General features: G+C 37.6%; 1 protein-coding gene across 10 annotated transcripts in view; it reads right to left on the minus strand.

Annotated features, from left to right (window-relative positions):
• The window catches only part of MPDZ (multiple PDZ domain crumbs cell polarity complex component), a 157,393-nt gene that overhangs the window by 16,461 nt on the left and 113,817 nt on the right, over positions 1 to 27,115 (minus strand). For 7 of the 10 annotated variants that reach the window (XM_047699409.1, XM_047699414.1, XM_047699411.1 and 4 more), the window contains 11 exons: positions 23,531 to 23,708; positions 20,639 to 20,749; positions 16,029 to 16,127; positions 15,226 to 15,297; positions 12,588 to 12,750; positions 10,676 to 10,872; positions 9,465 to 9,556; positions 9,153 to 9,243; positions 6,752 to 6,832; positions 552 to 644; positions 392 to 466 (listed from right to left, as the gene is read on the minus strand). In XM_047699409.1, the coding sequence (XP_047555365.1) occupies positions 392 to 466; positions 552 to 644; positions 6,752 to 6,832; positions 9,153 to 9,243; positions 9,465 to 9,556; positions 10,676 to 10,872; positions 12,588 to 12,750; positions 15,226 to 15,297; positions 16,029 to 16,127; positions 20,639 to 20,749; positions 23,531 to 23,708 (1,252 nt within the window). The remainder of the gene's footprint in view (positions 1 to 391; positions 467 to 551; positions 645 to 6,751; positions 6,833 to 9,152; positions 9,244 to 9,464; positions 9,557 to 10,675; positions 10,873 to 12,587; positions 12,751 to 15,225; positions 15,298 to 16,028; positions 16,128 to 20,638; positions 20,750 to 23,530; positions 23,709 to 27,115) is intronic. The other 3 variants (XM_047699408.1, XM_047699412.1, XM_047699413.1) reach the window with 3 other exon arrangements.

Raw genomic sequence — 27,115 nt, forward strand, 5'->3', positions numbered from 1 at the left:
TTCTTCGGTCTTAACATGAAGTTGACCTTCGTTTAGAAGTTACAAGTTTCTGGGGCAAATAATACATTACATATTAATAAAAACAATTAAAAAAAAGGAGTTTCTAAGGGAAAATGGAAATGATATTTATCAAAAATGTCCACTGAACACCGGATTTTCTAGGCAATAGAAAATACGTTAATATCATTTGACTAGAAAAATAGAAAAATAGAAATTGAAGAACTTCCAAAGAATCCCTTCTTTTCCTTAATGATATCTGTCTAATACAAAGTCTTGTAGAACTACATGGTTCCAATTCCCTATAACCCCCACCCCCCACCCCCCCCCAACACACATTGGCCATGCCCACAGAAGGGCTAACAGTGTTATTTGCTTCCTTTGGGAAACGTACCTTTTCAACAGGATAGCCAACAACGACTTCATCGTCTACAGCCAAAATCTGATCTCCAACTTTGAGCCGTCCATCCTAAATGGAAACATGTTAAGATTTAGGGTGATTTTATAGAACTAATCCCCTTCTCCACCACTTTATGACAGTGAGAAGGCCTCACCTTGGCTGCCACCCCATGCTCGGTTAGACTCTTTATGATGACTCCGCTAAGCGTATCTTCCTCACTGATGGCAATGCCCAAGCCCCCTTGGTCCTAGAGAAATAGTAACAATTTAGAAAACTTGAAGCAGATAAAATTTATCCAAAGGAAAGGTATATGGCCATAACTTCTGAACATTATCTTCTACCCCAGGGCTAGAAAACAGATTAAAACCAATCTAAAGTTCATTAACAGAAATCTCTTAAGCAAACTTTCAAACTTTTTAATGGAAATAAATTTTCTTCTATCAAATATTCAAATGTATTCATTCCTCCCATATGTTTATGATTTCTAGTACATTTACCCTATATATGCAGTTACACATCTCTAGTAACTTTGAGCAAAATATCCAGAGAATAAAATGCATTCAATAACTGAATGAATATACAACATTTCCAATGCAGTTTTGTGAACTGGCTGATGCAGTAAGTAATTTTAAAAATAAAATCAACCAGCTTCCTCTTCCTGGCCTACAGCGAAGAAGTAACAACCCAATCAGGCCCCTTCATCCCATCCCTTCTCCTGAGCAGACAGACTACAATTACTTCTGCATGCTCTGTCCTTTCTGGGGCTGAATACCCAACATTGTTTCCCCAGACAATTGTGTTTTGATTTGGTGCAGAGTGAAAACACTCTCAACTCTGAGCCCACGGACGTGCACTGAAAACCTGCCAAGCCTAGAAAGCTATACGTATTTTGTCTATATTTTCCACATTTTCTTTATCAAGACCAAATATTCAATAGTAAGACTTTTGTGTTTCTTTAATGTTTACATTAATAAAATTAAAATAGGGTTTTGAGTATTTTCATTCTGGTTAGGGCTAGCAACCATTTTCATTATAGTTTCTACCCAGGAAAATGTAAAGCAAAAGAGAGAAAAGGGAGATTTTTGCCATGGTTTCTATGAAATGGATACATGAGAGCCGTGCTTGCCACCAGGCATTTAGGATCATGACTGTGACATCAAGGTAAGGCCACACCATCATTTTAAAGATTATCAACATCAGGGCTTTTCTGAGGCAAAGCATTCATGTTTGATGCGTTTCGACTGTCATTGTGCATCTCTCTACACCACACTCTCTTTCCGCAGAATCAGTCACATTTGTAAGACACAGAAAACTGCATTTTTAGGGTGAGCAGAGCTCGGTTCTCATTTACTTCCTGTCTAGCTGTAGGAAGTTGGATATGCCACATAACGTGTCTAAACCTCAATTTTCTTATCTAAAAAATGAGTAATAACACAGCTGACCCTTGAACAATGTGGGAGTTGGGTGCTGACCCCTCTGCACATATGAAAATCCATGCATAATTTCTGACTCCTCAAAAAATGAACTATTTAGAGCCTTGTTGACTGAAAGTGTTATCAATAAAAACAGCTGAATAAGACATTTTGTATGTTATGTGGAGTATATACCGTATTCTTCCAATGAAGCTAGAGAAAAGAAAACGTTATTAAGAAAATCATAAGGAAGAGAAAATACATTTGCGGTCCTAAACTGCATTTATCAGAAACCTCCACTTAGAAGTGGACCCACACAGTTCAAACCATGCTGTTCTTGACCAATCATGAGACTGCTGTGCGGTAAGAAAGGGACTGGAAACCTGATGTGCTATATACAGCGTTGTTATTACACATACCCTCCTTCTACTTATTACCCTACAGGAAATAACCAAATATATTTCAGATACATTTTCTGAACTTGCCAGGATTTTGAGACCCTGAGTCCTGATCTAGCTGGTAAAAGAATCAGGCTTAACGAAGGAAGGTGAATGTGCTACCAAAAAGACGAATACATCTAATTCAGCTAAACACTCTATTTGGGATTTTCTATACCAACGGTCTTTCCTATTACCACAAAGAAATATTTGTTTGAATAAGTAATACGCTAACATCTACAATGACTGTATGTATTCAACTCTGAGATCTGATTCTATCATTGCCTATTCTCTTATCTGCAGTCAGAAAAGTACCTTAGCGGTCCAGAAGACATTTGCTGGTTGTTTACTTAACAACATTATCATATTCCTTCCTACAGGCTCCTAGATTTTTGTCACAATATCCCACCCCCTCCCCCTGCTGCCTCAAACAACATACAAGAGCATGCTCTCGCTCTTGCTCGTTCTCTCTCTGCCTATGTTTTGGGTGGTGACTTTGAAATACACTCACAAACTCCTTCAAGAAGGGGATCCTGGATGTGTGATGGACTTGGGTTACTTAACTGTAAAATAGAGAATAAAGCAGAAGGAATGGTGTGTATTTCCACACCTGTGTCAAAGGCATTGGGAGCTCTGTCCTTGCTCTCTCTTGGATCCCGTGCTCTGAGGGAAGCCAGGTCCATGTTATGAGGACATGTAAGCAGCACCACAGACAGCCAATGCAGCTTCCTCCCAGTGCTCATTTAAGTCAGCCATCCCAGATGCGGCTCTTCCGGCCTGGGTCAAGCATTCCTATGACACCAGTCCTAGCTGGCACTTTGCTGTCAAACTGTACAGAGCCTGACCAGACCACCCAGCTGAATGGCTCCCAGATCCCTGACCCACAGAAATAGAGATAATAAATGTCTATTGTTTTAAGATTCTAAATTTTGTGGTAATCTGTTATGTAACAGTGGATAAATAACTCCAAGGACGGAGTCTGAATGACTTGGTTCAACAGTACAGTTCTATTCCCATGGCCACAGTCCCAAGCTCAGGAGCTGGAGTGTGAACAGAGCTGACTCAACTAGCATGGGTTTCAGGACTTTTACTCAGAATGACGGCACAGCCACTTTCCTCCCAAGCCCCTGACCACAGGTGAGAGAAGCAGCACATGACCCCAGCTATGACTGGCAGACATTCTAAGACAGAGGAAGACCAGCCTTGGGATACAGCTGACCACTGACAGCTGTGCAGGAAGAGGAAAAGAACTGGCTCTTGATGACACTACTGAGCCACAGATCAACTATCCTGGAAGATCGCTGCCCAGGAACCTGAGCCCATATCCCCCTCTTTCACTAAGCCTATAGGAGAAAGGTTTTTTGTTATTAGCAACAGGCAGTGTCCTAAGAGGAGCCATGAGCTATGCATCTGTATATATAATATGCCCCAGTCCCACCTAAAATACTACAAAAATAAACATATCCATAAACACATCTAAAGACAATCAACTGGCATCAGAAGAGTAGGATGAAATACAAATAAGGATAATGGGGTGCGAGTGCGGTTTCCCAGCTGAATGCTTAGCTCTTCACCTCACTGCTGCCACGGAACATACAGCCCATAACAGAAAAAGTTCTGAGAGACACTGTTCTGAGCCAGTTATCAAAACACCACCATAGAGAGAAGGTGAAACAAATTAAGGAAACTTCGTTATGGAGTAACAGTTGTATCATTCAACAGCCAGAAGAGAGTGAACAAGAATTAAAAGTAGAATGAAGTCAAACCACCATTATTATCAGGAGAGCTATTTTGAAATTTGGAAGATTCCCCAAAAATTCAGAAAAAAACTTCTTAATGCTATTTGAAGACGTTCACCCTATAAAACTCATATGGACTTGAAATGGATCTCTAAAAATTGTGCAAGGTTGCTTCAAGGTACAGGTACTTTCCTAGGACAAAACTGCTTAAAAACCAATCTTGAATCAAAAATCTTTTGTCTGTAAAGGGAATAAGCATTTCAGTCAGTCACTAAGGGTTCAGATTATACACACTATACATTTCCTGCTTATATTCTATTTTCCCACTTAAAAAAGATTAAAAAGAAAAGAAAATAATCAGGTCGTCTGGTGGCTCAGTCAGTTAAGCGTCTGACTCTTGATTTCAGCTGAAGTGTTGATCTCAGAGTCGTGAGATCAGGTCCGGGGTGGGCTCCAAACTGGGCATGGAGCCTGCTTAAGATTCTCTCTCTGCCTCTCCCTCTGGTCCACTCTACCCCACCCCCAACCCAGCCGTGCATTCTCTCTCTCATAAAAAAAAAAAAAAAAAAAGATAATTAATCTGTCCAGAGAGTTTCTAAGGAGTCAAAACAGAATTAGAAATCGCCTGTTACTATCATTTCTGTATTGAAACTGTTATGAAAACCATTCTCTCCTTCCCAACTCTCCTGTACTTGATGTCTTTCCCAGCGCACAACAGCATGTAAGCTGTCTTCCATTCTTCCCTCCTGCATACTTAGTATGAACTATGCCACCCATACTATATGATAATGGGAGAAAAAGTAACAGGTTCTTCTTTTCCAACCTGTTTGCAATATAGATGTATAAAAAATTTATCCACATGAATGTTTATACATGAGACATGTTTGAGCCAGGCACAGCTAAACGACAAATAAATGAAGACATTACCAGTAAGCATTCTATAGGCCAGAATACCGAAGGAATATTTCCAAATAAACAGACATGAGATTAAGCTAGATTTTCAGTCATACAGAACTTAGATAATCTAAAAGAGAGCAGAAGGGCACCCCAAGTTGTATAAGCACAGGTAAGGAGGGATGAATTCTTAAAATAAATGGCTGTGGGCTCTTGAAACATTCAGTCTGAATGAAGTAGAAGATTCTTATAAGCAACATACAGGTTTCGGAAAGGTAAATAGGCCCCAGGCCGGAGTTGAAACAAGGAATGGAAAATGGGACTTGGAGGTGTAAGACCAGAGTTTAAGTTCTAACTCTATCATTCTGAGCAATGAGGACTGTTATAAGTGGGAAAAATAAAATGATCTCACAGGTTGCTGAGAAGTAAACAACATAATGCACGTGAGACTTTGCCATTAAATTTTTTCAAATAATCATAATTTTTAAAAATACAAGGTAGTATAAATGACAAAAAGTTGCAGATGAGGTATGAATGTTAGCAGGCTGGTTAATTCTCCCTTCTTCACCTTCTTGAGTTTTGTCCGCACAGTCGACTAATAATGGGTTCAGGGTGGACAGGTTTATATGGTATGCTGTGACTTTTAACCTGTCATTTTTAGCAAGGGCTTGTCAAAGTATGTTTTTAGGCACACATTCTGTGCAGCATTCAGAAACTCATGGTTTCTGACTTCATAATGACTTGAATAGTGCAAAGCATAGGTTGTCGTTATGCCAACTACTTACAAATGACTCATTTAATCTTTACAGTTAGGTCAAAGGTAATATTATCATCTGCAGTTTACTGGTGAGAAAACTGAGGCAAAGGAAGATCACATAATGTGTCAGCTATGTACTTGATGAAGCAAGGACTGAACCCAGATTCTGGAGCCAAGGCTCATAAGCACCATGCTGCCCTGCCTCATAGGTGGGCAGTGGCCCATGGACCCCTTCTCTTCTGTCGGCCTGCAGTAAATATAGCCCTGCTCCATGCCAACCCATGGCTTGCCTTCCTCTTCTCCCTGTGCACTTTGCTGCTCTCTCTGCAAATATTCTCCCTCGTCCACTGCCCACCCCTCCCTGCATTCCAGCATGAGCCTGCAGCCCCTCAGAGCATTCGCAGGTTTCTGTTCAGCAAACCACCTCTTCAAAAGTGGTCATTTGAACCTAATGTTCAGATCTTTTCAGAAGTAGATACTTCACTGATGCTTATCAGTGAAGCTTCTAGAAATGTGAACTTTCAATTTTATGAAGGGCAAAGACTATAATTTGTTTCTTTCTTCTTTTTATTTCCTCCAGAGCAGGCCCTTAGTAAATGTATCAAAAGGAGAGGGGCGTCTGGGAGGCTCAGCCAGTTAAGCCTCTGCCTTTTGGGCTCAGGTCATGATCCCTTAGTACCAGGATTGAGTCCTGCACTGGGCTCCCTGCTCAGTGAGGAGCCTGCTTCTACTTTGTCCTTCACCCCATTCTCATGCTCTCTCTCTCACTCTCACAAATGGATAAATAAAATCTTAAAAAAAAAAAAAAAAAGACACTGCTAAATGTTATACCTTGGGATAATCACAAAGGCAGGAAAAGCTTAATCTCTGCTAAAGTATCAATTGATACAGTAATTCTCAAATGGTTGTGTGCATGGAATCACTCAGAAGGCTTATAAAGACGCAAACTGTGGGTCCACCCCCAGAATTTCTCATTCAGTAGGTATGGATGGACCAAATGTCTGCAATTCTAGCAAGATCCCAGGTGATACTGATGCCGCTGGTCCAGAGACCACACTTCTGAGAACCTGAGAATCAGATTACTGGTGTAAAAATTCAACTCAAAGCACATTTACCTTGGGAAGCTCCAGATGTTGCACGTTTTTAAATGAACAGAGGTCCACAGCTGCATCGGAAGTAGTACCACTTGGCTCAGGCTGACAAAGGGAAGGAAATGGCAAAATAGACAACTGAGGTGTATGTATTTTTGTTTGCTTAATAAGGGTCACTTGCATCAAAATTATTTCATGTGTTATAATTATTATTAACATTTCATGACATTTATGAACATTATATTCTCTTCAAAAGACTAATAAGGTATGATTAGACAAAAATTATTTTCGAGCACAGAGACACAAAGCGGTTCTCCAGACGGCCTGGATTTATTCTCTGGTGAAATGCAATGGCAGCCCAGCCACCCAGCAGTGGGACTCACTAGCACACAGGACTCAAGCAGAGGCACCATCCACTGTTCTTCCCTACGTTAGTCATCAAGGGAATTCAGGAGCTATTAAATGTTTTACTTGAAAATTATTAAAATATTCTATTTTCTTAAGGGCTATATCTGTGGTACAATTTGTATGAAAATAAAATTTTCTCCTTTATAATCTTGAAAAATCACCTAACTCAGTTCACTATTATGAATAATTTCTCAGTTCACCAGAACAAGTGACGTTCATCATGTAGAGACAGCCCAGTGCTCACACGCTCCTTCCGGGGGAGCGTTTCCTCTCGCACTGTAATCATCATGGCTCCTCTCACTGTCAGCTTTTCATTCTCTTTGCCTCCCTTTATTCATCCTTAACAAGTATCTCGGGCTTTGGCACATCAAAAGTCCCACCAAAAAAAAAACCTCTAAATTCTATGTTACCCTCTAGCCGCTCGCTGCCTTTTCTTTTCTAATTTTTTTTTCTAATTTTTTTTTAATCCATCATTTGCTTTCTCAAAAAACACTAGTGATCAGCTAGTTGCCAAGTCCAATGGACTCTATTCATCTCCTTACTTGACCTCTCCTCAGCATTCAAGATTGTAGAATATACTCTTCTTCTTGAAATGTGTCCTCCTCAGCTCTACGCAACATGCTTGCCTGGTCCTTCCTTGTTACCTGTGGCCACTCTTTGTTAGGCTTCCTCCTTGTTTTATTAAAGAATTCTGACCTTGGCCCCCTTCTTCTAAGTATTCTCTGCACAGAAGAGTTCCTATGGCCACCAGAAAACAACTATGCATCTATGGGAATTCATCTCTAAACTCTAGACCAAAAGTCCCCATGTACATCTCTACCCCAGGCTTTTCAACAGGCACTTCACCCTAAAACTGCCTCAAATAGAACATTTTCTATTTTTACAAATATCTGTTTTAAAATTTTTTCTATTTTGGTAAAAGTCAGCCATCCACCAAGTCACCATGTCATCCATCTGGAAGCTGTCTACATCTTGTCTGTTGCATTCACCAGCCTAATCCCAGCCCAAAAAGAAGTACCTGGAACAAGGCAGACAGTCCGTAAATACTTGTTGTATAAATAGATACCCAACCACTGGCTGTTCCTCACTGAGTACATTTAGTTAGGGATAAGGTAATGCTAAGTTGGATCCTAAACTTCTGAAACTTCTGACTTAATCATTTTCTTCCTTCCTTCTTTTCTTTCTATCTCTTTTTATCTCTCCTTCTCTCTCTCCCTCTCTCTCCCCTTCCTTCCTTCCCTTCCTTTTCTCTTTCTTTCCCTCTTTTCTTTCTCTATTTTCTTTCTTCCTTTCTTTTCTTTCTTTTTTCTCTTTCTTCCTCCCTCCCTCCCTCTCTCTCTTTCTTTCCTTGCTAATGCAAGGCCTTCATTATCTTTCTCCTGAGCTATTCCTCTAATTTTCTTATTCCCTTTACCTTAACTTCTCTTCCTTGAAACCTCTGATTTTTTCTCTGCACCATTTCCAGAGAAGTACTTAAAAATACAACTCTTACTCTTTTGAGTTCCCTAAGGAGTCAAAGACGAAGTCCCCATCACAGTTCTCATGATGACCCTATCTCCCCTTTCCCAGTGACCTTTTCCTCACCAGCTCCCCAATGCCTATCTCACCCTCCCCACTATTCAGTGCTGCCCTGCAATTCTCATTCCTTGTATCTGCCAGAGCCTGCATGCCATTCCTTAGTCCATACCCCCTGCCTGGAATGTTTTTGCCCACCCCCCACCCCGTGTCTTCTACTTCCAACACATACTTCACATGTCACCTCACCTAGAGAGTCATTGTCATGATCTCTGCAGAAGGAGACTTGACAACTTTTTCTACCTTCATTATTCCCTATGTAGACGCTTCATGGAAGTGGTGTGCTTATTTACATGAGTGTTTCTTGTACTGGGCCCCTTCAGGGCCAAGATCATGAGTCATTTATCTTTAACATTCCTGTAAGGGATCGATACTTGTTTGCTGAATTAATACATAGCATATCAATAAAATCTTCCCAGAGAAACAAACACAAGATACATACCTCCTTATTCTGAGAATGCTCTGAGGTAGAAGGCAAAGGTTCTACTGTATTTCCAGGACATACAGCCATCTGACTCACTGCATCTTTATTTCTAAAAGAAAAAGCACTGACCTATCACAACATAATGATTCATAGTATTTTCATTCTTCTCCTTGAAGACTCATTAGGATTATTAGAGAAAATTCTGCAAGCCCAAAGACCTGGGACTAAAATACTCAGACATTTAGAAATGCTTTATTTTCATTTAAAAGAACTCTGAATCAAAAGACTAAAAAAAGGTATTTAGTAATCTAGAAAAAAGAAAATGCTTACCTGATAAAAATTATTTTTACTTTAGAAGGAGCACATTTAATGATTGAAGAAGCGTTCTGATGACTTCTTCCATATAAAATTTGACCATTGATCTGTGAGAAACAAATAGCATTAACTAAGCCTGAAATTTGGAATTGGCTAACCCTTTATTATCCTTTCTAGCTAATAAAAAGGTCATTTTTCCCCTTCTTTTGAAATATTACATGTATTTTCCTTCCCAGAACATGAACCTGACTTTGATGGTGAAAAGGCAAGCCCATGTTTAAAGCCAACATTAAAATGACATGCAGGTGGTCTGATCTCCACAGATGATAGAGGCACCACCTGGACTGACTGTAGAAAAGTAGAGAGTGAAATTCCTGGCAGGCACCAGGCTTCCAGCATGTTCTGTACAAAGCAAAGGCTCTCCTGGAGGCACTAATGACCTGCACAGATCATCCTGGGAAGCCTCCTATGGCTATAGGTCTTAGTTAATCTCAAAACTCAGAACGTGGGACTAGGCCACAGGGAGGAGCACCATAGGCAGATTCGGGATTTGGGAAGCGGAAAGTACCTACTAGAAACTGCCAGTTATCTAGTCAGTCAGCCACTGCTGACTGAACCTTCCTAGCCAATAAGGAAACAAGAGTGCAAGGAAGAGTATTAAGGCAATATATAGGCATGAGGATCCCAGCTTCCAAAAGGCAAGGACAAACAAAACAGGCAAATGCAATTCTAAACACCAGAAAGTATGGTCCAGGAATTTATTCTGTTTGGGCGGCTGAGTTACTGTTTTCGTTACTTAGTCTTAACCTTGACCCCACTGCACGCCACCCGCATCACGTCTACCATTAGGAATTCAACTTCCAGAATGTCCAGTGGCTCAATCTCATTACTGAGGAGTGACTGGTCATTTGGCTTTTCAAAAGCTCCTAGTAAAAATGCAGCACACGAGAAAATGTTTTTGAAGTGTGATCTTTATTACTATCTTGAGGCAAAAATTGTTTCTGGTGCTACCCAGTCGCAACCTTTTAATGGAAGTTAATGGGAACACGGACTCTACTTAGCAGAGATTTGGTTTACAGCCAAATGTGCTGCAGTGCCTCTATTTTATTAGGCAAGCAGTTGTTTTCTCGGTCACCATATGAGGCCCCGGTGGATTTTTTGGGAACTGAGGATTCCAGCGCACCAGTTCAGCAAGAGTAAACTCTGCATCCTCTGTAGGAATGTACCTCCAGAAGCTCATCTGCAGTCTGCAGTCGACCGTCTTTCCCAGCTGCTCCATTTGGGTCGATCCCCACCACAAAGACACTCATCCTGGATCGGTCTTTGTTCCCAGCCAGACTGAGACCCAAACCACTACGACCTTTCTCTAGTTCAATCATGTGTAGCTCTCCTGTTAGGGTTCCGTAGCGCTCTCTGATATTTTCTACACACAACAACAAAATGAGAGGCATGAAGTTAGTTTACAGCCGATGTTTTACTATGGAAGGTTATTTAGCTTCAAAAGGGCATTACTTGGACCAAAATGTAAATCCTTGGCAGCTAAGAAAAGCTAAATAAGCTGGTCACCTAGGTGTCAAGACTGGTTTCCGGGAGTACCCAAACTCTGAGGAATTTCTCTGCATCCAGCGGGCAGAGTGTGGAGGAGCTGATCTGACTGATCAGTTCACCGGGGCGATTCACATTAACAAACTCTCAAAAGACTATGATTAAAACAGAATTCCACTTTATCGTTTGCAGAGGAGAACAGAGCATTCAGAGGATTTATCTTCACTGACCAGTGCGAGCTTTGCACTCACAGCAAAACTGACGTGCACGTAACATCGTGTGGAGCAGCTGCTTGGTACGCAGATCCAGAATACAGGGAATGCCTGTTTTCATTGCACAGAGCCATCAGACCAGGACAAATCAATGTACCTGTCTCAGCTTCAGGATACACGCCCTAATTAGGTAAGACCATTCGTCTCTCCCATCCCACACATTCAAGAGGTAGAATTTATTCTGGAATCTGAGAGGACAAGGCTACATGGAGGTGCCCTAGGCCACAGGAGCCAACACTAATTTCCAGCCCTGTAAGTGTGTCATCCTGAAGGCCCAGCATAGCTGGGCCCCGTCAACCACAACACATGACACCATAATAAATTGCTCCCTTATGGCATTAAGTTTTGGGGTGGCTTGTGATATGATATTCTGTCCCATGTTTTCCTCAGAGTATATTCTGGTCACCTTAATAGATTAGCAATATATTCTTATTTTATTGAAAATAGAAAACCGCAAACTTCACAAATCATCTCTTAGAAAATGTTACTATGCGGCTGATGTCTTGCATTCCATATTGATTCTTAACTGCATCAACTTTATAAACTTTCATTTCCTGATTCCTTCTAGAATCTAGCAGCACAATTTTCACACCCTGTACACTTCCTAAAAGCATACACCATGGCTTTCTTAGAGTAATTATACTTTCAAAATGAAACTTTCTTACAGCACTGATAGATTGGTAACTTTTCACTAAATTTTAAACATTTCCTAGTAAAAAGGCTTATTTTATTAGAAAATAGAGACACCCCAATGATCCTTATAACAGCTGCCCTTGAATGCTTCCTGTGCATCAGACATTTCAAATTTAATGTTACCAACCTCGGGTAAGGACCACATTTTCAAAAGAAGGGTGGCCAAGAGGCAAAGACTTTGAGGCAGTTATACAACTTGTGAATGCCTCAATGCCATCTCCACAATTATTCTGTGTTACCAACTTAGTATAGAAAATGCCAGAGTTCAAGGCAAGATACCAACAGCAACCAGATTTTATAATGAGGACTCTGAGGTCTGAGAGAGGCAAGAACTTGTCTGAGATCCTCAGGTGGCAGATCCTGTAGCAGCTTCTGAGAGAGGGCCCTGCCCTCTTTAAAGTTCACACAAAGGGCAGAGTGGGCTTTAGCAGGGAGAGTCATTTAAAGGAAGGAAGAACATGATTTCATGCCTTGGGAATGCACGCTGTATTCAGTATTTTTTCCAACAAAACTGCAGCACGTATAAACAGAGCTGAAACATGCTTATCCATCCAGGACGCAAGCTTCGAGAAACCCAGAGCTATTTCAGTGTCTCTTATAACTCAGTGCATCACAAAAGACAACTTACTCCAGCTGTAACCAAACTCATCCTCTTTGTCCACGTCTTCGGAGCATTTGCTGGCAGATGACTGCGTATGATCACCGCTCATTTCTGCAGACGCTGAAGAAGGGGGCGGAGGCACATTGCACAAAGGAGCCTTTTCTGGCTTGGATTCGGACTGACTGGGTGCCTGCGGGAACAAGAAGAATGCAGTGCGTATGCGTAGTCCAAGGAAGAAAATCTTCAGTAAAAGAAATAAAAGTATAATTGACAAAAACTGGCTTTAAAATATCGAACACATAAATAACAGAAAAAATATATATACATAAGGGTAGACAGGAGTCAGGTAAAGTCTAAATACACTAAACAAAATACATGTTCAGAGGTTAATTTGTTAAACTGTTATTTGGTATTTTCGGCCAACGAACTCTTCAATTTGAAGGCTTAAGTAACTTTAGAAAAAAATTGTACAAACTCTCCCTTGTGGGAAAAAAACTCCCATTCAAAAGTCTTCATAAATATTCAGGGGTCTGGGTAAGATTTTATGGGCCTAGAGAAGTCTTCCAAGAAACAAGAACAAAACTAACAAATAAGTTAATCAAGCAATTAACGTCCAGAGGTCGCTCATCAGACTATATATATACATATATATGTATATATATACAAATAATTCTTCACTGCTACCTGAATCCTCTCTCCAAATGACTCTCTTAACAAAGCCATGAGAATGAGCATTATACATGCAAGTTCGTCTACCACGGGAGCCAGTTAGTGAGCACAGAGCACCCAGACTCAGATCTGAGCTGGCTTTAAGCTACAACACCATCTTTCCCTTGCCAGGGTGGTTGAAAGGTAAATGAGAAAACAGGAGAGACCACTGCACACAAACCCAAAGTGTGGCATACTTGCTGTCACTGAGGGCTATGGGCCCTATTTCAAAAAAGGGACTTCGTATCAAGTTCTTCTATTACAGATTGTCAAATAGAATATTAGAGTTCAAAAGGCCCATAAGTCACTGAGTTCATTTTATTCATTTTGCACATGAAAAACTTGAGGCCATGAGAAGATTTTGTTCAAAATCACATTGGTACTAGATTTCTTTTGCCTTAATTCTTAATCCAATGCGCTATTACACCAGGCTCTCTCCTCCAATTTCCATAGTAAGACAGTACCAAATTCAACAGAGATACCCAACTTAAGTTCTAACCATGATATGAAGCTATCCCTGAAGCCGTGACCCTACATTTTTCCTATCCTTCTTTATTTTACCTTTCATTCATATAAAATACCTCTGATATACCTCATTTTGTTTTATATGTGTGGATGTGGAAAAAGACTACAATTTAAAAAAACCTCCAGCGGTGCCTGGGTATCTGCCTTCAGCTCAGGTCATGATGGGATTGAGCCCCACATGGGCTCCCTGCTGAGCGGGGAGCCTGCTTCTCACCCTCCCTCTACTACCTCCCTCTGCTCTCTCAAATAAATAAATAAAATCTTTTTAAAAACTAAAAATAAATAAACTTCCTATAGAACACATCAAATAATAACCATGAACAAATATTTAGGAATTACTAATTGGTGTCAAGAATCAGAATAGCACAAAATATACCTAATACTAAAATGATATAACATTGAATGTGATCTTTCTTTATTGATTCAGAAACCACTTCAGGATTCTAGGCTGCCCCAAAATGAATATAATAAACATTAAGTACTGTTTTTCTAATAAAGTAAAAGGAGAGCTGAATGGCAGAGACTTACAGGCAACAGATTTTCAAGTTACACAATCTACTGTGTTAAAATGTTTGGTTTATACACAACTGGCCACACAGACAAAAAGTACCAGTGCAAACGAAACCCTGTCATCTTCCCAAATGTTGTGCCATAAAACTCTAGGTCAACAAAGTACAAATGAAATGACCAAAAAACAAGAAACCTCATTTGATCCAATCCACATTTATTTAACATATGAAGGTTGGGGCAGGGGGAAATATATAATTTACAGTTTTTCTGGTTAAAATTTAAAAAAAATACTTCTCTATAGTAACAGAAAAGGTTAACAAGTATAAATTAAGCCCATTTGATTTTTTAAAAAGGGAACAAAATCTGATTTAAACTTCCCATAATTTTAATAAATTTATGGATGCAAATGAAATAGATCTCACTTCGTAACACTCCTGAGCTTCCATTTACCTTAAAAAACAAAAAACAAAAAAAGAAAACAAAAAAACCCACAAAATCTGCCAGTCTAAAAAGTCGCTCAGGACTTTACTTAGGCACAAACTTTTCATTCTGTTGAATAAACTAAAATGGCATCCTAACATTACTGATAAATCATAAAGCAAATACAAGCTTGTATTTACAAAAAGGGGCAATTAGGTGTAACCCTTCATTCTCAATGAGATCGGTGTAATTAGATTATTGTTGATACTTCTTAATCAAAAACTAATGTACTATATGTTGGCTAATTGAAAATAAAAAATAAAAAACTGTCACATAAAAAAGGCTTATTAATAAAAATACAACTTTTTAAGATCATTTAGCCTTCATCGGGGGGAAAAAAAAAAGGCAAAGTGTGCTTGAAATCACTCCATGCCATGTATGCACACAAGTATAACACACACACAGCACGCCTTATTCATGAAAATTTCACACTGAGACAAACCTTAAATGGTGTGGGAGCAAAAGGGTTAGTTGGGGAACAACGGAAGGTAACTCTACTTGAATTCTGTAATTCCTACAGTAACAGAAAACATATTCCTTCAGGTATAGCATCTTTGGTTATCCATATTATAGCAACATGAAAAGCCAATGAAAACTCATAAAATGTTTCCTGAAATTGTTGAAAGCTTCCTTCCTCATCACGATCAAATTATAATGAACAAGTTCTTGTAAGTTTTTGTTTTAGTTTTGGGTTTGGAATTCCATTAGAATATGAGAATATCCACGTCTAGGCTTACAAGCATTGAAACAGTTACATGCTTCCTGATTCAGGCACTTAGATGGACACATTTTATGAACATTCAACACACTCCCGCCTATACCAAATTATCTGTGGAGTGACTAACACACACAAGGGCTTTTAGGACCACCTTGTATAAGTCTGAGAAGGACTTAAACAAATACAAGGCTTTAAATAAATTTTGTGTGAAAGTAGTTCATACATTTAGCAATTAGCAAAAATTTAAATATCAGAAACATAAACTCACAACAAAACAGAGGAAAGGCATTGGACTCACGATTCTCCCCTACTGTTCAAGAGAGCCATCTAATTTCAGCTATAAAAATGAATATGCTCTGGCAAAAAAATGTGCTTAAGAAAGGATTTGCATGCCCACTCCAAACACACAGTTTTGTTTTGTTTTGTTCCCTGCCCAAATTTAGTAAACAGTGAACTAGGACAAAGGCATAGTAACAAAGAATGAAACGTTTGTAAAAGGCAATGGCAAGACAATGGCATTATCCAACCTTGTCGGCGTTGAACTGTAGAGAATCAGCAAATGGGTTAGTGCTGCTGAAGTTGTACTTAGGGTAAAGGTTGTGCGGCAAGGAAGGCAAAGGGGATTTCTAAAAGGAAACATAAGAGGCGCTGAGCGCAAAAAAAAACGTACTTAACACAACTCAATTTTAAGAACAAAGTACCGATTGAAATCACAGTGTGAAACTAGATCCTGTCAGATCTAGTGATTAACAACAACGTCATATTCAACAGTCGAGAACTAAAGGTTTACCTCTAGTGTCCTGGATCTATACCCAAATCTCAAACTGGCCACCAAGGAAATGAATTCGTGAAACTGATACTAAATTTCTTTTATTTTCACTATCACAGAGAGATGCACATAAATTTTGCCCACTTTATATATTTATCTATGTTCCATGCATATCAGTGAACAGGTATCAAAATTAAAACCACAACTGTATTTTTGTTTACATTTAAAATTATGCTTTTTTTTTGTAAAATAAAAGGATGGTCTGCTTCAGAATGCAAATTAAACATTTGTCTGCTAGTTCACTGGTAACCCTCATGACTCTTTTATCTTGTTTCCCAGGAAGGAAAATTTTCATACTTAGACTAGAGATTAAGATGGCTTCAGATCAATAGTAGTTTCTCATTTAAAAAAAATGAAATCAACAATTTTAAAGAAATGAACCACTGTTCAGTGATGTTCTCTATTTCTGCGTACTTTTTGTGGAGGTAGAAACACTGATTCTTTAAAAAATTTTCCTATAAAAGTTCCCATGTTAGATGAAATGTATGAGGCTTTGAATATATTTGAAGTCCTGCATTAGAGGGATTCTCATAGATTTTTGTGGCTTGCTTGATATATGCCCTGAGCTAGGACTATTGGAGTTGAATATACATATTAAAGGCAGGATGACTGCCAGATAGAATTTAGCATTTTCATAGTTTAAAAAAAAAAAGGAAAAGTAATTTCCTCAACACAATAAATTCTTTTCCTTCTTTTCATACATGCTATCTTTTTCTTTTATTGACTATATCTTTCAGGGGAAATTGCAGACATTTAAAATTCATTTTGGCTCCAATTAAATGTTTGTGTTACTTCTGTCTATAAAAAAGTCCTACTGGCAAGCATCAAGAGTAGGGAGAGGTTGTCATGTGACACCACCCTGTCTGGGAGAACACTCTGGAAAGACTCTATCCTCAGTACGCCTGCACTAAAGCTTATGCCACATTACCCTTTCAATCTGCTCTTCTTGCAATGTTTTTCCTACAGAGGGAAGACGGGAAAAAGAAATGGGCACAATGACATTTCTGCTCATCTCAACTTTCTCTCTGCTTTTCAGTTTAAATGTCAACTCCTGCTTTACAAAAGAAAAGATCACAAATGCCAAGGAACACGACCATTTATTAAGGTGGAAAAAAATGACTAGGCAGAGATTAAAAATATATTCTACACAAAATAACTCAATGCTATGGAAGTTGGAAATTATTTCCAACCCTCATACATAGAATTTTTAAGCTTTACATTTCCTTTATAATTCTGTAGAACAATTAAAAAAATAGAACCATAATGGCAAGAAATGGAATATTTAGAGAGAGCTCTAGCTTTTTGTTTTGCTTTATAATTTGTTTCAATTTCCAGCTCTTACAGGATTAGAATTTGGCCCTGACAGCAAAGTATAAAAGTACAGCATGAGCATGGCAAATGAAGTGGTAGATCTATTACTATGAAAAGATTTAGAGAAATAGGCCGTATTTCTTATTAAAAAATCAACGATGAAACTCCGTTTATAGTTCTAAGGGCTGATAGGAATGGAAATGTTATTAACTAAGAAGAAACACAGGAAAGACAAAAACATTCTCTGGCCCATATTAATAGGGCCTACCCTTTGGGGAGACAATGTGGTCCACCTGACGGTAATAAATCAGGAAGTATGGAATTTATTATTAAATATTACCATTATTATTATTCTCTGTTCTGCGAAGTTCTGATTCTTGAATAGTCTACGTGCCAAAGAGACTGTCTTTTCAGCCTAAGATTTTTTTGAAGTTTAATTCATGTACAAATAAAACATTTTCCATTAAGAGACTCTTATGTATTTGTGGTTTTTTTTTCCCCTTTAGATTACTAGAGGCATGATTATTTCATAAGGAAGTAAATCACTAAAAATCGAGTAGATCTCATGTTAAATGCAAAATTAATTCTGATTTCTTAAAGCTGAATGCATATTCAGGGGAGGAAAAAATACCTTTCCTCTATTCATCTAAGGTTTCCAGCTGGATCTCTGTAATAAAAAACAGATTTACAAGATAAAAGTATATATAAGTATTGATTTATGTTAACTTTTATGTGACACAGAGCCTTCATAAGATAGCGAAGACCAGAAGAAATGGTTAAACAGGAATATTTTGACACTAGGTTTGCTTGAAGGTGGAAAGTCAGCGAAATTTGATAGGATGAGAGTATGAGCTAAGTGGGGAAACGGGGGAGGGGGGGGGACTTAGCAAGGTGTGTACATTCGGATCCTTCCCAGGGCCCCTGCATCTCTGGAGGTAAGGATGTTCTTTTCTCCAGGTACAGGGAGGGCATCTCTCACATGAGGGTGTTTATGACCTGCATCAGAGGAACAGGCCAGGGTGCCCTATGTTGGGGCAGTATGCCCTGAATCCTGGCACATATAACTTGACTAAACATGTCACTCTAGGCAAGATTTCTCCTGGAATAATTGCTATAAAAATCAAGTGTCATTATACCTCAGAGAGTAAAATAGGAATATTTTCCAGGTGTGTGAGAAAAATACCTCCACAGCTCATTAGAAATATGACTGGCATTGAAAGAAATGTTTGTAGTTTAAGTTTTTAAAAGTACAATGAAGAATCCTATTCAGCAGTCTATGGTATTGTCCTACACGATATAAAAGTTGGAAATTAAGAATAAAAAGAATAAAACCCACCCACACAAAAAATAGCTTTAAACTTAAACAGCCATTCACCAATGCCATCGTGCTGTATCTATGTTTGACACAACAAACAGAAACAAATGTGGAAAGATTTGTAGTTATTTAAACAAACTGAATACCATTTGAAGAGAATGCAGCATGATGCGGCCCAACCATTTGGCAGATTTTCTCATCTGAATGGATAATTATTACCTAACAACTGAATGATTAAAACTGCAGATGTGAAGATAACTGCTTACATTAAGAACTACTGAATTCATCTTTTACAGTAAACCCAGACCAGAGCTACACCTGTCTTTTTTGTTGTTGTTAATTTTATTTTTCCAGTGTTCCAAGATTCATTGTTTAAGAACCACACCCAGTGCTCCATGAAATATGTGTCCTCCTTAATACACCTGTCTTGACAACAAAAGGAAAGACCAACAGGACAAATTTGGCTACTCTAAATTACATTGCCCAGAATACTGACAAGTTACTTTTACTGATCTCGTCTGCAGAAATGTTTGCTACTGTCTTTCCATCATCTGAGCACTGATTTCTTATATTCTTAATTTTAAGATAAAAAATTATAAAATGATTATATATTTTAAAGTTTTAGATGGTTAATTTCCCTCACATATGTTGACATTTTCCTTTTAAAGACAACCAAACCTCAAAGCTAATGAGCAGGTATTTCAAAGAGAATCACTTTGACAGGGTTGCTTTGTTTTGTTCTGTTTTCACTAAAATCCAGAAGTAGAACCTCTATGATTTTCAGGACATCTAGGAAGCTTCTGAAATGAGATGCAAACTTTTCAGGATTGTGTGTTTTTCTGAAGAACTTTCCAAGGGGTATGTGGCCCAAATATGCTCAAGAACTTCTGCTCGTGTAAATAATCTTTTTCACTGAGACATAAAGGAATAGTAAAAAAAAAAAAAATAGTTTCAAACTCGGCATAATTTTCTTCTTCAGAATCTTTGGGGCATATCAAATACACAAGGACTCGCTTAGTATCTTCTCCATCAACCACATTCATTAAATGGATTAAAGCCATTTTATCTGTCATGACTGGTGGTAAATTGGGTTAGTAGGTTTCTGTCTGTACTGGGGGCTATTCAGTGATGAAGTGCCCATGGCTGGGAAGCAGCAATTATGAAATCACTCGTATGTAAACATACTGCTTAAATTTCTACTAGGTAGAATGTCCAGTGAGACAGACAAATACATTCAAGACGATTCACACATGATCATGGGATTACATATGCTGGAAATTCTGTCTGGAGGATATATGCATTAGGAAAATGTCATCTCTCTGGCTTTTCAGGGACTGAGAGGTCACATATAGTAAGCTAAGTCATTATACCACATTCCTCTTAACAACTTCAATATTTTGTAACTACAATGAATACTAATAATTATCCATCTAGATACCTATGGCCACCAATGGATCCTACTTCTGTGTGTTTTCATTAGACGTGAAGTGTTTATTAAACATGGTAGAAGGGATTTCCAGGACAACTCAATTAAAAAAGAAAAAAAAACATAAAATTTTAACAAGTCTCCTGAGATTTTAAGACTGGGTATCTACTCCTAGAGACAACTTGGCCCTTGATACATTAGATTCCAAGTTGAACATTGTTTGGATTTGCCTACCTTGCCCTTTTTGTTCGCTTACCCTTGGTCTGTTTATAATGCTCTGTACCATAAAGACTACAGGGTTGCCTGCTTTCCGAATGGCTTCCACAGCTTGCTCATGGCTTGCATCTCTGAGGTCCATCCCATCCACCTGCAATGGAAGGCCTCAGCTTAACATTTCAAGAAGCTATAGAACAACAGAACAATTTGTGGATCTGGAGTTCTGAGGATCCTGAGTGAGCCTCCTGGGAAATCTGTTTCAGAATCAAAAATAATTGAGACTACCTGTGAGACTCTAGAACTTTTCATTGTCCAGCAGATTGTGGTCCCTTATTTTGACACTGACTTCTGTCCCCATAATCAACTGAAATAATCATCAGTTGAAATGAAGGCTCTACTTCTGCTTTCCTTACATTTTAATAAATCAAAATCATTAAAGAAATAATAAAAGGGAACTGCCTCACAGCACTGTGTTCATCATGAAAGTCACTGTACACGTTTTCTCCAAATCCATCAAAGACTTGTTCGGGAAATAGGTGGGCAATATTTTGTGTGTTTCTCTCTGTACAGGGAAGCTTGAAGTAAAAAACAGAATTCTAATGTTCAGAAAAATCAGGTTACGGCAAGATTAGCTTTGCAGAAGAATCTTTGTAGTGGACATGACAGGAGCTGGAAGCCAAGAAATTGTGCTTGTTAGTAATTCTTCTATAAATAGCTTGAAAATGAAAGTTATTTTGTAACTTTTTATTGACCATGGATTGCCTGGGTGATGATCAGCTCAGCTTACATACTATATAAATAGGAAGGAAAGTAGTTTGAAAGGCCAAATGCTAATCCTGCCAGAAAACTACAAGATACTATAATCATTTTATCATTTCCAATTACCAAAATAGGATATATATACAACAATATAGCAAAATCAGAGCAGACACAATTCTGGAAAAGAAAATTAATTAGATCTCTTCATAGAACATTATCACCTTTAAAAGAATTACATGCATTTAATTGAAAACTTCTCTTAGATTGACACTTAGGTAATGTAATATGCATGTCAGTACATATTAAAAATGGCTTTCACTTTTTGTAGAATAAAAGTTAGTATAATAATAAATAATAGAAGTTAGTCTACTATGTATTTCATTTGTAGAAACATTTAATAGGACATTAAATATCTTTGCTCAAGTCCAAAGAACTCTATACTTAGAATGGAATACTTTGCAGGTCTCGACTCGTCTAGCCTAAATACTTTTTTAGAAACTTGGCAGAGACAGGTTTCAGAATCCCCAGGATTATGGAGGCCCAAGGCTTGCTTACTTACTAGAAAAGTCCCCATACATAACAGCCCTCAACAACCACTGCTAAACAGCACACAGTACTTTACAACACGCAAAATCAGACTTTCTTTTCAATTTGAAAGAGATGGATGCTTTAACTCCCTCAATACATTTAAATAACATTTTAGTGCACACTGTCATCAATCCTTTCTAGAAATAATTATAAATATTTCTTACTTTTTCTCCTTAGGTCAAAGGTATTTAATAGTGAATTTTCCATAAAATAAACTGGCCTGTGATAATCTGAATGTGGGAACAAGAGTTCTTTAAAAAGGGGCTAAGGTATCCCCTAAAGAAAGGTAAGGATGCAGAGAAAGAGAACAAGCCCACCATTCTTCCTTACAAATGGTTGGAGGAAAAAAACGAGACAAAACAGACATGGTCCTTGTATCCTCTCAAGCCTCAATCTTCCTCCCTCTTCAGCTTTCACAGATAATCAACCAGTAAAGGACTAAATCAATATTAAAAATGTTCATTTTAAAGTTAAAATGTTGTAACCTTCACAATCAATGCATTTTAATGGTAAGTTATATGGATTTAGAAAATGAGAGACAATCACTTGTATAAACCAAATATAATGGTCTTTATAGTAATAAAGTTATTGGTTTCTACTGAGAAATTGTCTCTTTTGCCTGACTCTATTATCCTGACAACTTAGCAAATCTGGGTCAGGTACCCTTCCTCTACCCTCTTAACTATAACTATACTTTCCCTGATCAGAAAATTTATCACACTGTTCTGAAGTGACTTGATTACTTGTTAAGTCTGTCACACTTGACAGGCAGGCATGCTGCCTTGTTTACTGCGGAATGCCCAGAGCCTGTGATAACATCTGGAATGCAATAGCCGCTCCAGGAATATTTGCTGAGTAAATGACTAGTGACCATGGGAGAAAAGTCTATTTAAAATACTATACTTTGTTTTGAATTAATTTTACCAAATCAATTTTACCAAATACTTCTCTTGCATAAATCAAAGTTACACATACATGAGTGTGTAAATACACACACACACACACACACACTCCTCAGTGATGAATGGGCATAGCACTGAGAAAAAGAAAGATGGAAATATGAGCCTGGATTGTGGGGGGTGGGAGCATTTATGTAAAACATAATCTGGGTAATTAGCATAAAAGATTTACTAAAAGGACTCACTTGGAAAATAATCCAATAAAGTTAATCTACAATGAATTGATCACGACAAGCATTTCTTAAAATAAAATCACTGGAGAACGTAGTAGCTATTATCTACATATTTTGTTCATGTATATTTAATTTCAAACAATTCAATTTTTTCCCCAGGAAATTTGCTTTGTTCTTTCAAATAGAACTTCATTATTTTAACTCAAGGCCAATGTTTTTTAAAATGGTTATATCTCCAAACATCAGTCTCTGAATCAAGATACATAATCTGTCACCATGCACTAAAGAGAAAGATTATGGATGAAATGGGACATATAAGAAAGAAATGTTTTAACCACAAACACATTTTACTTTCACATTGGGTCAAGTGACCAGTGTGAAGACGATGATTCCCTTAGTAAAGAGGATGGAACAGAGGAAGAATTTTGGCACAGAAAGCTCACTAGAGGGTACCTCTACTATTCTATCTCCAGGTTTCAAGGTTCCATTTTTGCCAGCTGGACTATCTTCAAGAACATGTTTGATGAAAATGCCCCTCATCACTTCACCATTGCTTAGACGACTTCCCATGCCTCTTCCACCAACAATGCTGATACCCAACGATTTGCTTGGTTCTCTCCAAAGTTCAACCCTAAAATGATAAAAAAAAAAAAAAAATTAAACTCTTATAAGAAAGCTTATGGGGGAAAAGCCTCACAATGCTGTGTTTTGGAATGATTTTTTGGATAGGAAACCAAAGGTGTAGGCAACAAAAGACAGACAAATAAGACTTCAACAAATTAAAAACTTTTGTTAATCAAAAGTATACTATCAATAAAGTAAAAATGTAACTCACAGAATGGGAGAAAATATTTGCAAATCACTTTCTGGATAAGAGATTGATATTCAGAATATAAAGAGAACACCAAAAACACAACAGTGAAAAGAAAATCTCATTTAAAATTGGGCAAAGGAGGGGCGCCTGGGTAGCTCAGTGGGTTCTGAGATCAAGCCCCGCATTGGGCTCTCTGCTCAGTGGGAGCCTGCTTCCTCCTCTCTCTCTCTCTCTCTGCCTGCCTCTCTGCCTACTTGTGATCTGTCCAAAAAATAGAATATTTTTTTAAAATGGGCAAAGGAATTAAACAGACATTTCTCCCAAGAAGATAATCAAATGGACCATAAGCACATGAAAAGGTATTCATTTCACTAATCATTAGCAAAATTCAAATCAAAACCATAATGTGATACGTACCCCATACCCACTAGGATGGCTACTATCAAAACAAACAAACAAACAAACAAACAAACAAAAAAACAAAAAACAAAAAAGTTACCTGGGTGACTCAATTGTTTGCGTCTGCCTTTGGCTCAGGTCATGATCCCAGGATCCTGGGATCAAGACCTGCATTAGGTTCCTTGCTCAGCAGGGAACCTGCTTCTCCCTCTCCTTCTCTCCCCTGCTCATGCTCTCATGCTCTCTCTGTCTGTCTGTCTCTCTCTCTCTGTGACAAATAAATAAATAAAAATCTTTAAAAAGAAAGAAAAAAGAAAAAAGGAAAAGAAGTGTTGGCAAGGAGAAACTGCAGAAATTGGAACCTTGCGCAGTTGGTGGAATGTGAAATGTTGTAGCCACTATGGAAAACAGTATAGGACTACCTTAAAAAAAAAAAAAAAAGAAAAAAAAAATTGAAAATAGAATTGCCCTATGACTCGGCAACTCCATTTCTGGGTATATACCCTCTCAAAATTACACAAAGGTTTTGAAGAAATATTCATATAGTCATGTTCATAGAAAAATCATTCATAATAACCAAAGGTGGAAGTAATTCAAGTGTCCATCTAAAGATGAATGGATAAACAACATGGTATATACATATCATAGAATATTATTTAGCCTTAGAAAGGGAAAAAATTCTGATACATGTTACAACACATATGAACCTTGGAAACATTATGTTAAGTGAAATAAGCTAGCTAAGTGAAATAAAGGACAAATACTATACAATTTCATTTATATGATGTATCTAGAATAGTCAAATCCATAGAGACAGAAAGGAGAATGGTAAAAAGTTTCACAAGACAAATGAAAATGGAGATACAACATATTAGAACTTATGAGATGAAACAAAAGCAATTCTGAGAGGGAAATTGATAGCAATATACACCAACATTTAGAGACTAGAAAGATCCCAAATAAGCAATCTAACTGTATGCCCTAATAAACTAGAAAAAGAATAAACTGACTCCAAATTCGGCAGAAAGAAGGTGAGAGTAAAGATGACAACAGAAATAAATGAAATAGAGAACAAATAATAGGAAAGAGTAACCAAAACAAGAGTTGGTTCTTTGAAAAGATAAACAAAATTGACAGACCCTTAGCTACACTAACCAAGGAAAAGGACCCAAATCGAAAAAGTTATGAATGAAAAATAAGACATTATAACTGTTAGCACAGATCAAAGGATCATAAGAGGCTATTATTATTAACTATACATCAACCACCAACAAACTGGTAACCTAGAAGAAATGGAAAAATTCTTAGAAACATACAACTTACTAAGATTGAACCAGGAAGAAATAGAAAATCTGAATAGACCAATAACTAGTAAGGAGATTGAATCAGTAATCAATGGTCTCCAAACAAAGAAAAGACCAGATCCAGATGGTTTCATTGGTAAATTTTACTAATCACTTAAGAAGAATAAACATCAATCTTTCTAAAACACTTCCAAAAATCAAAAAGGAAGGAACACTCCCAAACTCATTGTACAAGACCAGCATTATCTTGACACCAAAACCAGAAAAGTTTACTACTAGAAAAGAAAACTACAGTACACAACATTGCTGGTGAATAAGTACGCAAAAATACTCAATAAAATATTAGCAAACTGAACTCTGCAGCACATTAAAAGGACCACTCCCCAAGACCAAGCAGGATGTATCCCTGGGATGCAGGGATGGTATCAACCAATGTGATAAATCCCATTAATAGAACAAAATAATAGAATCATATGAACATTTCAATAGAGAAAAACAGCATTTGAGAAAATCTGATATGTGTTCATGATAAAAACTCAACAAGTTAGGCATAGAAAGAACATATCTCAACACAGTAAAGGCCATATAGAGTAACAACACAGTTAACAACATATTCAATAGTGAAAGGATGAAAGCTTTTCCTCTAAGATTAGGAATAAGACAAAAGTGCCCACTTTCACCACACCTATTCAACACAGTACTGTAAGGCCTAGCTAGAGCAATCAGCAAGAAAAATATCGAATTGGAAAGGAAGAAGGAAAATGGTCTCTACTTATAGATGACATAATTTTACATATAAACAAATCCTAAAAACTCAACCCAAAAACTGTCAGATCTAATCAATGAATTCAATAAAGATGTGGGATAAAAAATTAAAATGCAAAAATAGCATTTCTATACACTAACAACAAAGTTTCTGGGAAAAGTTGATCTCATTTACAATAGCATAAAAATAATAAAATAGTAATACATTTAAAGAGGTGAAACATCTCTACTCTGAAAACAAGAAATTGATAAAATAAATCAAAGAAGACATAAATAAATTGAAAGGTATCCTGTGTTCATGTGTTGGAAGAATATTGCTAAAACATGAAATATAATCACAAGCCACCTACAGATTCAATGCAATTATTATCAAATAGATTCCAATGGCATTTTTTAAAGAAATAGAAAAAACACCACCAAAATTATACAAAGTCACAAAAGACTCTGAATAGTCAAAGAAATCCTGAGGGAAAAAAGAACAAAGCAGAAGGCATCACACTTCCTGATTTAAAGCTGATTTAAACTATAAAGTTTAAACTATACAGTTTAATGATTTAAACGATAAAATTTTAGTCATCAAAACAGTCTAGTACTGACATAAAAACAGACACATAGACCAACAGAATAGAAATCAAGAGCCCAGAAATAAACCAAGAATGTAAGGTCAACTAATATTTCATAAGGGAGGTAAGAATACTCAATGGAGAAAAGACAGTCTCTTCAGTAAATAGTACTGGGAAAACTGAATATTTCTAT

This window comes from Lutra lutra, chromosome 13 (genome assembly GCF_902655055.1).
Source record: "Lutra lutra chromosome 13, mLutLut1.2, whole genome shotgun sequence".
Lineage (NCBI taxonomy): Eukaryota > Metazoa > Chordata > Mammalia > Carnivora > Mustelidae > Lutra > Lutra lutra.